Source organism: Drosophila melanogaster, chromosome 3L (assembly GCF_000001215.4).
Source record: "Drosophila melanogaster chromosome 3L".
In the NCBI taxonomy this organism is placed as follows: Eukaryota; Metazoa; Arthropoda; class Insecta; order Diptera; family Drosophilidae; genus Drosophila; species Drosophila melanogaster.
In genome coordinates, this window is record NT_037436.4 from 19,722,185 (window position 1) to 19,734,810 (window position 12,626).

At 42.6% G+C, this 12,626-nt stretch overlaps 2 protein-coding genes across 4 annotated transcripts in view; one reads left to right on the top strand and one right to left on the bottom strand.

Annotated features, from left to right (window-relative positions):
* The window catches only part of CG42637 (uncharacterized protein), a 74,043-nt gene that overhangs the window by 2,658 nt on the left and 58,759 nt on the right, over positions 1 to 12,626 (bottom strand). For all 3 annotated transcript variants that reach the window (NM_001007096.3, NM_001007095.3, NM_079441.4), the window contains 14 exons: positions 4,464 to 4,689; positions 4,126 to 4,323; positions 3,937 to 4,002; positions 3,097 to 3,309; positions 2,868 to 3,022; positions 2,573 to 2,795; positions 2,332 to 2,503; positions 2,095 to 2,255; positions 1,684 to 1,974; positions 1,290 to 1,622; positions 1,007 to 1,172; positions 631 to 937; positions 337 to 565; positions 78 to 242 (listed from right to left, as the gene is read on the bottom strand). In NM_001007096.3, coding sequence (NP_001007097.1) covers positions 78 to 242; positions 337 to 565; positions 631 to 937; positions 1,007 to 1,172; positions 1,290 to 1,622; positions 1,684 to 1,974; positions 2,095 to 2,255; positions 2,332 to 2,503; positions 2,573 to 2,795; positions 2,868 to 3,022; positions 3,097 to 3,309; positions 3,937 to 4,002; positions 4,126 to 4,323; positions 4,464 to 4,631 — 2,847 coding nt within the window. In that variant the 5' untranslated portion in view covers positions 4,632 to 4,689. The remainder of the gene's footprint in view (positions 1 to 77; positions 243 to 336; positions 566 to 630; positions 938 to 1,006; positions 1,173 to 1,289; positions 1,623 to 1,683; positions 1,975 to 2,094; positions 2,256 to 2,331; positions 2,504 to 2,572; positions 2,796 to 2,867; positions 3,023 to 3,096; positions 3,310 to 3,936; positions 4,003 to 4,125; positions 4,324 to 4,463; positions 4,690 to 12,626) is intronic.
* Positions 6,810 to 8,218, top strand: CG42529 (uncharacterized protein). Its single transcript, NM_001170000.2, has one exon. It carries the CDS (start codon positions 7,232 to 7,234, stop codon positions 8,036 to 8,038), a length of 807 nt encoding a protein of 268 aa, NP_001163471.1. The 5' UTR covers positions 6,810 to 7,231; the 3' UTR covers positions 8,039 to 8,218.

Here is a 12,626-nt window from a genome sequence, read left to right on the forward strand (position 1 = left end):
TAAGGAAAAAGTGATTTTTTGAATAACTGAATTTTTTGAATAAATATAGGAAATATAACATGAGTAAGCTTACTTACCACCATGTAAGCATCTCCAATGGTTTCAACTTTATAGACATCATAGCCGCGTATGATGCGATCGAACACTGTGTAGAGATCATTCAAAAAGTTCACCACTTGCAGCGGTGTGCTCTCCGCCGACATTGCAGTAAAACCAACAATGTCGCTAAAATATATGGTTACCTAGTGGAAGTTAACAGATAGGAAACTCCATTAGACATTATGAATTAATTTTAAACTTTTGGGGAGCGTGTAAAGCCTTGAATTACCAACATACCAAATCATATGAAACGGGCTCGACACCCTGACCCATGGTCAATTTTTCAGCCACCGATTGCGGTAGCATGCGATGCAGGAGATCCTCCGTTTTCATCTTTTCCTCGCACAGGAGACGCGTGCGCTCGGTGACAATGTCCTCCAAGTTGTTGGCATACTTCTCCATCATTTCCATCATTTGATCCATGATGTTCTTGGTCTTACCACCACGCATCTTCTTCAAGCGATTGCTTAAGGCAGTCGGGAGTAGAACATTATGTACCATTTATTTAATTACAAAGTTAAATTCTCTTACCGTATGACACTGAATTCGGGCCGCTCTTCGGGATCTTCAGCCCAGCAGTCCCTGATGCAGGCCAGTACGTAATCCGGACAGGACTCGGCCTCTATAATGGACTCCACTTCCGGCCGAAAGGGATCCTCTCCCTTGAGCGGCAGCTTCTTGACATAGTCTACGATTTCCTTTGGTTCAAAGTTAATTTGTCCGAACGGACCCTTACGACTAAATATCTCGTACATGATGATGGCAAAGGCATAGACATCGCCCTTCTGGCTGCCGTGAATGTGATTCCGCAGCAGCTCTGGAGCGCGCCAAAGTTGATCTAGAAATAGGAGATAGTTCGCAAACAATTAGTCAATCAAACAATCGGAATGAAGCTGCAATATCTTACTTCGATAATGCTGATGCTCCCCGATGGATTCGTTTTCGGCACACTGCCGCAACTCGTGCAGCCCGAAATCGGTGACTTGGAGCATCCAACGCGAGGTGACCACACAGTTTGAGGATTTAAGGTTACCATGATAGACGAGCTGAGAGTTGTGTATATAGATCATGCCCTGCAAGAAATTAAAATATTAACTGGTAAGTAAAATCTACACAGCAATTGCAAATTTTGACTACTTCATAACGCTCTTAAGCACCCTTTTTATTTGACAAACTGTAATTCAATATACCTTTATGAGGTCGTGAATAAGCGAGGCGATGAATAGATCGTCCAACTTAATGTCCTCGTTCTCAATGATGTCGTAAAGACTGCCTTTGGCACAGTAATCGGTGACTAGAAGAATGCGTGTTGGCTCCACGCTGGCGCCAATGAAGCTGTTGATGTTATCGTGACGCAGTTCGCGCAACAATCGCATCTCCTTCATGATCTCCCTGGATATGTCTCGCTTCCGCGGGAATTTCAACTCCTTAATACGAACCACGGCCCCGCGAAGGCGACCCGTGGAGGTAACAAACTGGTTGGTCCAGCGGGAACCATAGCTCTGGGCACTCATCAAACTGACCTGTTGGTGGCAAACAATCACTTATAAAGGTAAACTACCTGACCACAATATATCGACTTACTTTGCTCGGTGAGGAGACAATCTCGTTGCCAGAATAACCCTTTATTTCGTTCGGATCGATCTTCCAGAGTAAGCCCTCAATCTCCAACTCGATCTTCCACTTCCGATATATACTCATGGTGATAACACCTGAGCAGAAGAGCAATACGCCCAAAACCACAGCGGCGACAGTGGACGTATAGTGGGTGTCGTCCTTTTTACACAGCTCGTTTGCAAAACCGCACATCGGTTCATCTGCGGGCTTCTCACCGCCCGATGGCCAATCTATGGAGCCATTGATGAGCTTGTACTCCTGTCGTATGCAACAAAATATGAATGATGAGTTAAATGATGAAATTTCGTGGGACACGCAAGATAAGCGGTAACCAATTGAAAGAAAGGCAAACTAAAAAAGAGAAGACGACTCACTCACTGGATGTTCTTCGCCTTGATGAAAGTAAGCTACAGGAACCATGTGATAGTTGCAGGGCATGTTGTTCGAGTTATTCCACTTGTGTGGCTTGTAGGCCAGGACCGAAAAATTACCCTCCGAATCGCCATATTGATCGATCTTAATTTTGGATCCAGTTATGCCTTCGGTGGGAAAAGATGAAGTATATCAGAGATATATTATTTGAAATAAAATCGGTCGGCCAGTGGATAAACTCACTCATATAAGTACGGTTTTTGATTATGGTATCGATTACACGTGTTCCGTTGCTGGCCACCTCGAAGATCACATCATCGGTCAAGACTCGGGTCTCCTCCCGCAGCATTTTGTCCACAGCCCAGGCATACAGCTTTACCGAATCGTACAGGTACGCGGCATAGATCGATATGAACTAATCGGAATCGAAAAGAAAAGATAGAATTTATATCTGCAGGGCTTTTACACATTATAATGCACATACCTTGCTAAAATTACTTTCTACAAACAGCCTGGGAATTTCCAAATTGAACGGCGGCTTTGAGCTGTACTTCTGCACTTGTTTAGTGAACTGTATGTAATCCTTTGTGGGTGGCGTGGATGCCACGACGAGAAGACTGCGGGCCATTTGATTGAAGTTCTCCGTGCTATGGCAATTGGACATGAATGTTATTTGATCCACTCTGCGCAAGTACTTTTCTGCCTCCCTGCAAAACGAGCAATTCAAGAAGCAATTTTTAAACCGCTGGACGAAAAGGTGTCTCCCCAAAATCAAGTACCTCTCGGAATAGACCATCATGTCGACAAAGATCACCATATACTCGCCACGGGCAAACAGACCAGCGGTCTCCATGGAACTCATAAAGTCCACCAGACTATTCGCCGCCCCCAGAAATACGTAGATTCGTGTGCGATTCATCGTGTTTTGCACCAGCTGTTTGCGGAAAAAATGAAAACACATACAAATTAGATTCGATTTGGGTTAAATTTCAATCATTCCTCCCTCACCTGGTACCAATACCCAGAACGACAGCAGTCCAGCATCTGCTCACAGCACTTGACTCGATTATCAATGAACGACTGCTTGTGGTTGATCGTCATATTTCTCTTGGTGGCCTGATCTTTCAGCAGATCAGCCACCGGACTCCACACATCCTCGTACAGAATGGAAAACTTATTCCACGCATAATATCGCAGAAGGGCAAGCAGCGACTTAACGACCTGAAAAACACGAGAGTGAGCAGAGTGAGCATCAAGTAAAATGTCAAAGGATTAAGAGTTTGATATGCGGAGCTAGCACACAAATCAACGGCTTTTATTTAGCTACGACATGGGATGACATTCTAGAAACACTAGGTGAACCACAACTGCAAATACTTTAAAGAGATTTGCCTATGGTGTTTGCGGTTAATGGATTTTACTCATTTCCTCGCTGCAAATATGACATACAAAATTATGAAAATTCATTTCAAACCATAAACAAGAAAACATGCTCTACAAAGCACATTTTTTCTCTGGTTTCTGCGAAGAGGGACCCCTTACCTAACATATGTATGGAATATTAAAATTGAGCTAATCTTATTATTTTGTATTCTCACTACCCATTTCTTCTGGCAAAACATTGCATTGTTTTTCTCTTGCGGGCGTTCGTACTCTTCTTTTGTCCTTCTCATTCTGGCGTTTGTTGTCCCCGGTTTGAGGATAATCCGAGGCTAAATGGCTGTGCCTGTCGAGACTCAAAGCCACCGCAAGGAAGGCCACCCCGACCCGCCTCCTCGTCTCGTCTCGTCTTGAACCCAACCACCCACACATCCATCCATCCACCTGTTGCTCCCGGCTCTTGCTCACCTGTGTATCTGGCGGCTCGGTGCGGGCGAATGTCGGTATGGCGGATGCACGGTACTCTGCACATTTCTGTTGAAAGGGGGAAAACGAAAAGAAATAAGAACTTCACTTGCATGAAAAATGTGGTGCGTGAAATTGTCTGCACCCGCCGCTGCGGGGAGGCGTCATAAGTCAGGAGCTTAAAATACATACGTAGGAAATCATTGGAATGTTTCGACTCTGCGAGACGATGGCCTCCACATAGCAAGGTCCTTCCGGGCCAAAAATGGTGGCGATGCCATCGCATATCATCTCGGTGATGGCCTTGGTGGCCAGTACCGTGTCCCCCTTGGTGTCATTCCAGCGCAGATCCAGGTACACATTTGGCAGAAGATTGGGATCTTTGTTGACCTGTTTCCGGAACGAAAACGAAAGACTTTCAATAACAATTCTATCTAAAAAAAAAAAGGTACAACTTTGATGACGCAGTTTGAATACTATCGAGTTCAGATATTTGCTATTATTACAAATAAATCGAAGCTAGTACTTACCTCATCCAGGGCCATAGTCAGGGCACCGGAAATGGCCAGTCCCTGACGCGTCTTGAGATCGCCAGTGAGGGCCGTTAGGTAGCCGACAGTGAGGACGGTGCGATGATTGCTACAGTCGCGTACCGCCACCGACAGCAAGAGTAGTAGATTAAAGGGCCAACGCGTCATGGCCCCTTAGGCCGGGGCCGTTCAGCGCGACGCCTATGGGTCCCAACGGATTCTCACACTGCAATGATGGGAACGGAGAAGAAGGATCAGTTGAGAGTAGGACCAGAGACAGGAGCAGAAGCGTTGCGCGAGGAGCAGGACCGAGCCGAAGCTAAGTGAGGACGCAATTGAAACTGCCAAGGACCCCTTTGCATAATAAAAATGCATGTTTGACAAAGGCAAACACAAATAGAAAACAGCATGCTGAACGCATTTCAGACACTTGGCTTGATTCAGACGAAAGAGCTGCAAGGCAGAGAAGCTGGAAAGCAGCTGCAGTCCGACTGCCCAGGACACAGAGAATAAATTATGGCAGGATATAATATTAAAGACTCTAAAATAAATGTATTCTTAAGCAATTACGTTCGAAATTAACATACTATATCAATTCTTAGCTTATTTAAACAACTGCTTTACTCAAAAATACCAAACTAAATTGGGAATCAAGTAGGACGATTATTTTTCTCTGTTTATCAATAAGCTGGAACTGCTGAGTGTCGCAAAGGACGCAAAAGGGAAATGACGCTGGGTGTACTCCAACAGGCAACCGGATGCCAGGCAAGTGCCCACGCAGGGAAATGTCAAATGTTGGAATGTCCAACTTCAATATCGTTGACCACTCGTCCGTCGGCAGCCGAAACGAGCTTAGGAATTTTTTAATTAGGCTGTTCAGTTCTTTGCCATGGGAATTGGGAGCGAATCACTGATAAGTAGCTTATCAGCTACTGCAGAGGCCTTTTTCCACCAAGGAATGCCATATACATTCGTACATATGTATCCTCCGGAATGGAGGCCCATAATGCGGAGCGCACAGCTTGTTATTATTAATTATGCATGCGTTGATTTTGCCATTATGCAATTTCGTTTGAGGCATTAAATATATATATCGCCGGCGATTTCGTTTCAGACATATGTTTGTTATTATCCCTGTCCACGCCAACACAATCCCTCCCCACAGCATTGTCCTGATTGTTTGCGCTAAAGCGAAAGCTTATTCCATGGGATTGGATTACTCAACTGTTCGGTCGGATGATGGCGTTCATCCCTGTTTGTCTTTTTTTTTTTTTTTAACAGGCTCACGTGTAAGTTTAATTAAAAGAATAAAAGAAATGCGAAAGCCAGTATATAACGGAATGTAGGGCAACTATTTGATTATAGTTAATTTAAAAAAAAGTTGCCACAAACGACTGGGACATCGGTTAACTGTGGAGCACATTAAATTTCCAGCAATAGAACATAAAATTGATTAATATCGAATTGCTTTGAAAAGCCATAAGCTGAGTTTAATTAAAAGCAAAACCAATCCTTAAGACATGATAAGAGACTTAGGAAAACCTTAGGAATTCACAAATTTTCCTGATAATTTCAAACAAATATTCACGAGGAATTCAAAGTGTAGCCACTTAGACGCGGGTAATCTTTAGAGCACCCCAATCTCAATCAACAAAATGCTCAAGCAGCCAGCCATAAATTTGCATTTTCGACACACTTCGCAAACCATATTTGTTTTTGTTTTTTAAGCTGTATATTCTTCAATGTTGCAATTTAAAATTAGAACTACTTGGCTGGGCTAGCTAAATTTGGGCGCCACTGATAAATATTTGCGCACCATTTTGACACAATGCGAAACGCGTTTCCAAGAATGGCATTTGAATACATTTATGTGTGGCTAAGGCGGAAATCGTCTTTCCTAGAATCTAGATTAGCAGATCTTCTTGTTTAATACGTATATAGATTGGTCTATAAACAACCTATTTAAGTTAAAAAATACTTAAGTCGGTATCATGGATGTAAATAGCTGTTGCGCTGAAGTAGACAAAATCTAAAAACCATTTCAATTTCATTGATGAGTTTTTAACTAAGCTAATTGAAAAACTCTGAATGTACTCCTTTAGCATAGTAAGGTGTAATGCTCACATAGAGCTAGAACACCTTAAAATTTGTTGGAATAATCATATAGTTTCAACTATTACAATTACTTTAAATGTAAAATGGAAATACTATATTCAAGGACCTATAAGAACGTAGCAATACCTTTTCAAATTGCGTCAAATGGGCTCTCATTTTCATAATCAGATCCCCGTAGGTCTGAAATCTCACATCATGTTCGTTATTTGTCAGTTGTTGGTCTAGAAATTTTTGTCTTTCCGACTCGAAAGTTTTCACCTTTACCCGTCGAACGCTCCTCCGGCAAAAGACACTCAAAATTCGATGTTTACTTGAAATCCAAAGCCCGTGCTTAGAGCGTAGTGGAGTGGAGAGGAGTTGCGGCAATCCTGAGCTCGATCCCGAATCCGAGGACATAGTGCTGTTGACGGGTTCGATCACTAGATCCCCACATAAACCACCAACTCTATACCCACACGTGCGCCTTGAAGCCTAGGGGTCATTGCACTTGCGAACTATGTGACAGTGGCACTACGGAAACAGCGCCAGGGCCGGGTTTACCACTGCGTCTCCGGAGCACCAGGATCCGGAAACGCAACCTAAGATTAAGACGTCGCTGAACACAGGATCCGAGGACCAACAACCGATCCCCGGGCGATCAAAAACCCGGCGCCATGGCCATTCACGAGCAGATCGACAACCTGAACATCTGGTGGTTTCCGCGCGACTTCTGTCAGTCGCGATTCGGGGAGTTCCAGCGGAGCGGCACCAACTCCTGCACCATCATTTCCCTAATACTGGCCGACAAGGTGGCCAAGGCGGACAGATTCTATCACAGGGTCTCCGATCTGCCGCTGCGGGGATGGGAGCTCTTCGGCAACGCCATTAACGACGGAAACAGCGTGTACCACAATGTGATTACAACTAATACGCCGCACGCCAGGAATCTCAACCTCAACATTCCGGATGCTATCGCCGCCATTCGGTCGCAGCACAAGATGAACTTCCGGCTGGAGGAGTGGTTTTACACGCACATGGAGGCCGATCCCAGCAATCCCATGTACAACCGGAACGTTGCTGTGCAGTTGTCGCGGGTTTTCCAGATAACACTCCAGATGTTCCAGCACGCCAGCGTGCGAAACAATGTACCCACTAACCTCTTCGCCGCCATCATAGCGGACAGTCGAACGGTGATGGTAACCTTCGATTTCCGAGCCTCGATCGTCGCCCTCTTCGACTCCCACCAACACGGCCGGGATGCGGGAGCCGTCTTCGCCCAGTGCACGCTCGAGAACATGGACGACCTGCTCTTCTGGTTCATCAGCATGTTACACAATGTCTACTCCAGCCGGCCCTCGCTCTTCGAAATCTCCTTCCTCAGCTCTCAGCCGGGGGTGGCCAAGAACATTCCGCCGGCCATCCAAAAAAAGATTGCCGCAGACCTGAAGAAGCCGTTTAAGATGAACATGCCTAAGCACTAATCATGTTGCCAGGTTTACTACAAAGTCGCCAACATCCAAGGACGTCGATCTAGGCGCGGGCCAACCTTTCGGAACCCATTTTTGGGGCTATTTTAGGACAAAATCTCAAGTTTCATATAGCAAAATTTGTGTGTTAAGCGTTTAGAAATTTAATTCAAAATTCTCTGTTGACCATCAACTAATAAATAACGAACTCCAATTTGCATTGTATCCTTAAAGACAGATTTTGCAAGATTTAGCTATATGGTAAGTCTAGTCTGTTCAAGGTTGATACAAGATTGATTTCCGACCCTATAAAGTATAAGTGCAGTCTCTCAATGTCCGTCTGTTTGTTGTCCGTATAATCATCGAAATCTTAGGAGCTATAAACAGTTAGCTGGAACTGCTAAGAAGTAGAAACTTCTTGGTCGTTGAGCTAAGTAACTGGTATCAAAGAGTCGGACAAGAGGACAATAATGTTCTCTATCGTTTAGTTAAAAGTTCTTTAAGGCACGCAGTTAATCGTCGGATTCAAAGAATGAAGACAATATACTTTTGCAAGTCACCTAAACAACTTTCCATGTTGTTATGTACATACATGTGAACGTATGAAAAATTTAACTCCTAATTAATGCTGAACTAAATAATGATATAGAAATTATTTAATTGTGAGCACGTATGTATTTACCTTTCTGTTGATATTTGCCTATTTTCTATTCCTCTTACCTAATTACACTTGAGTAAACAATTAGTTCGGGAGAGCCGAACATCTGTGTGGGGGATTTTATGCATTAGCGGATGTGGGCTGTTTGCTGTTTTGGCCACCCCAGCTAACCGAAAGTCGAGTGGCTTTAATAACAAAGGCGCAAGAGTTAAAGTTGAACTTTGTAACGGGAATCGAGCGACGAGTATGCGGTGCGCGTGTGGCTCTGCCGTATTTTTCTCGACTTCTAATCAAAATGAGTTAAATAAACACATAACGTAACCTATTAAGAACTTAGTACGTGACAACAATTTAAATATTTATAAAGTAAACAGAGAGTGCGAGAGAGAGAGAGAAAGAGAGAGCTAGTGAAGAGGAGAAGGCGAGGGGCAAAGGAGGAGCGTCTAAAAATAGAGCCACATATCAAAGAAAATATGAGAAACAAATCGAAAACCGAGGCGCAAGACGTGATAAAACGTTTAACGTTAAATGTGAAAAGCAGCCGCGGAGAGGCCAAAACAGAGAAATAGACAAAATGAGAGAGGAAATCGCAGAGGGAGAGAGCGTGCAACTGAGTTGTAATCAACAAATAAAGAGCTACAAGTTGTGTAATGTGAAAATATAAAAATCGCGTAGCCGCAACGTGGGCCGCATTTAACATGATGCTCTCTTGTTCTCTTGCTCTCTGGCTGTCTCCGTCTCCATCTCTCTCACTCCGTCCATCCTCTCTGTCGCACAGCGCAACAAGTTGCAGTCGGCGGCGGGGAACCGTCTTTATTGCACTTTTCAGACGAAGTTTTTTGCTGCTGCACGTGTGTATACACACATACATTCATACTTATGTATGTGCGTACAAATTGTCGAGTTGTCTAAAAATAAAACCTGCATACTAAAAATAGAAACCAGACGCGAACACGACAATCCATTGGCCGTTGGATAAACCAACACGACATTACATTGCACATATATCGACAAACAAACATCACCAGGGGAGCTCCTCGCAGGCAAAGTGGGTGAAGTGGCGATTTTTGAGGAACCAAAAATGTGGGGGTTTGCCAGGGGGGTGCTATATAAACACAAATATCACGCACCATCACAATGTGCGTGCTTCTGCCGCCGACAATTGTCATCGAATCCACTAGTTGACTCACTGCCGGGTGGGTTTAAAGTCCTACATCACCAGGCATACCGCCATACCATACCATACCGTATCATATCATACCATATCATGCCATATCATACCATATCATATGACAGCAGCATTATCAGTTTCACTTCCAAATCAATCTCGCATCTGGCTGATTTCTTTGTCATTTACGCGGATTCGGTGGACTCTCGATTTATTTCTTAGCTGATTACATTTTATTGGGGCAGGTTTGAATCAAGCCCTTACTCCTTTTATGATTTTCTAATTTATTAACGTAAGTATTAAGTTAATACTAAGTATTAACATCAAACAAAAATAAAAAAAACTGTAAAAATATTTACCTCCGCCAAAAAAATGTAGCTTGCTTTTCAGGGACATGGAATTTCTATGCCCCCTTTGGACCCTTTTACTCTCTATATTTAGCACATAAATAAGCTATAAAAACATTGTCTTATCGTATCGTACGATTCATACGATTAAAGAGCCATCGTGTTCACTGATAAAGTGACGAAAATAAGAACATATGAATACGTGTAGGTTCCTTTAGAATACAAACACATCCACGTGACTCAGCTTAATAATAATAATAATAATAATCCTAATCCATTATAAAGAAATCTTATAGATAACAACAGCTGCTGATAAAACCAAGACTTCGTACAACTTCCAATTCCCCTACGGGATTCAATTTATTTTCGATTTACGATTATTTGTTATTCGCCTCGGTGGCACAATCAGTTCAAGGACAATTCCACACCCACGGCGACAGCCATTTAAATCCTCTGGCTGCTATCAATCATCAACAAGTTAACCCCACAAGCGGGGACCCCAACAAACCCGTGCCACAAAAACTGTATCACAATGAAACATTATCTATCACCACACAGAAAACCCGCACGTGGAGAGACTCGGAAAAAGGGTTCAAAGGCCCCTATGAATGGGCTGAGATGGGGATGTTTGGCCTTAAATGGACCACCATTAGTTAGATTATCGAGCCCAAATGTGCAATTTGATTTCATCGTACTTCGAGACGCTTTCAGCGAGCGAGGGACCATGTGAGCGGGCCGTTTCTAATTAGAAGTGCGGGAAAAAGGGACTCCAATCCAATGATGAGAAGCGACGGAGGAGCCTTTAAATTTACGCCTCAATGGCTGACTGAAAATTGAGCGAGGATGCGGGACGAGACAGGAGGAGGACAGCACCCTGTCAAATGTGTATGACAAATGAAGGCCCATCTTGGTCGGGTCACACGAGCTCCATCGCCGCAAGGACACTCCATGCAACAGGACGAAGGATTGGCCTTTTCATGAAGGAGTCTTGTGAAAACGACAGCTCATGACAGGCGAGCTGATTGTATTGCCTATGACCCACAAATAGTAAGCAAATGACAAGGTACGAAATATACTATTTTGTAAGATAACAGTTCATACAAATGTAGTATTGGCACATTTAATTACTTCAATTGTTGATTATTAGTACACAAAAATTTGTTGTGTCTCGCACAGCTTGTTCTACTCATAACCTAATTAGAAACTTCTGACTTTTATTTCTTCTACTGCTCGGATTTTAGACCTGAAAAGATAGTTGAAAACATTTTTCAGAACATTCTCCATCCGTATGACACCCTGCAATCAAATTAGAACACAAACGAACTCTCCCCTTCATTTCACAAACATTTTCCACCTCTTCTCCTGAGTCGCAAATCCGTGATTCGAATTGAAATCGAGCATCAATGGCCAAATACAACCAGCATGCAATTTGTTGAATGAAAGTGAACAGAGTTCTCCTACAATAACAATTTCATGGAAAGGCAAACAGGGAAAACAAATGAGGCTTAAACTTCAATTTGTGCGTGATAAAAAAAAATTGAAATTGAAAAAATAAACAAAGTGGCTGGGTTGAGACAATTATTTACTCATTTCCATTGCTGATTTTCCTCAACTCGTCAATAATTCCTGATTAGCGGTGTTGAATGGGGTCTTTAACAAGTTTAAAATCCCCACACTTTTTTAGGCATCTAAAAAGCGTTTAATTGGAATTATTATTACTATTTTACTTGTCTTTGCTGACCATCATACCATCATACCCTTGAACTTTTGAAGTACGAGGCAAATAATCCTAGTTAACGTCATTGCTGATGTAATGGAAGAACAAAAATGGTAATCGAAAAATGTAGCGAAAAAGCCAAAGAAAAAACCATTTTCGCTTTTCCAAGAAAAAATCTACTTTTGTTTCAAATTCTTTGATGGCCATAATGTGCTGGGTAATTCGAATGACACTTTTTTTTTGGCTGGAATAAATTAAAGGTTGAAAACCCTTGTTCATTTCTCTATTCATTATTCGGGAGTAGAATTCCAAATATAAAACAAACTAAGTACTTTTGCTTAACGTTCTCTATTGTCGGATGAAATTTAATCCGTTGTTAGTTTCTTCTTTATTGCCATTGCTGTTTTGATGCTGAAATCTAAGTCCCTTTTTGAATCGCACTATTTCACTTCGAATTGTCTCTTGATGCAAAATTACGCATGCCAACAGCTTGTAAAAATATGCAATCAAATATAACTAAATAGACAAATCAACAAAAGGCACTGCTTTAAAATAGAATTAAATTCATATGAAATCTGCAGCAAATTGTTAGGGCTTCAAAGTGGAATTAGTCTCCTAACTTACTCTATTTATTATTGTAAATTATCCATTCAACCCACACTGACATGCCAACATCAAAATGCATTTCTGAGTGGAAAAGTGTTTCCAGTTAA

Excerpts from the sequence above, each read along its gene's own strand:
- CG42529 (NM_001170000.2), top strand. The coding sequence starts at position 7,232 with ATGGCCATTCACGAGCAGATCGACAACCTGAACATCTGGTGGTTTCCG.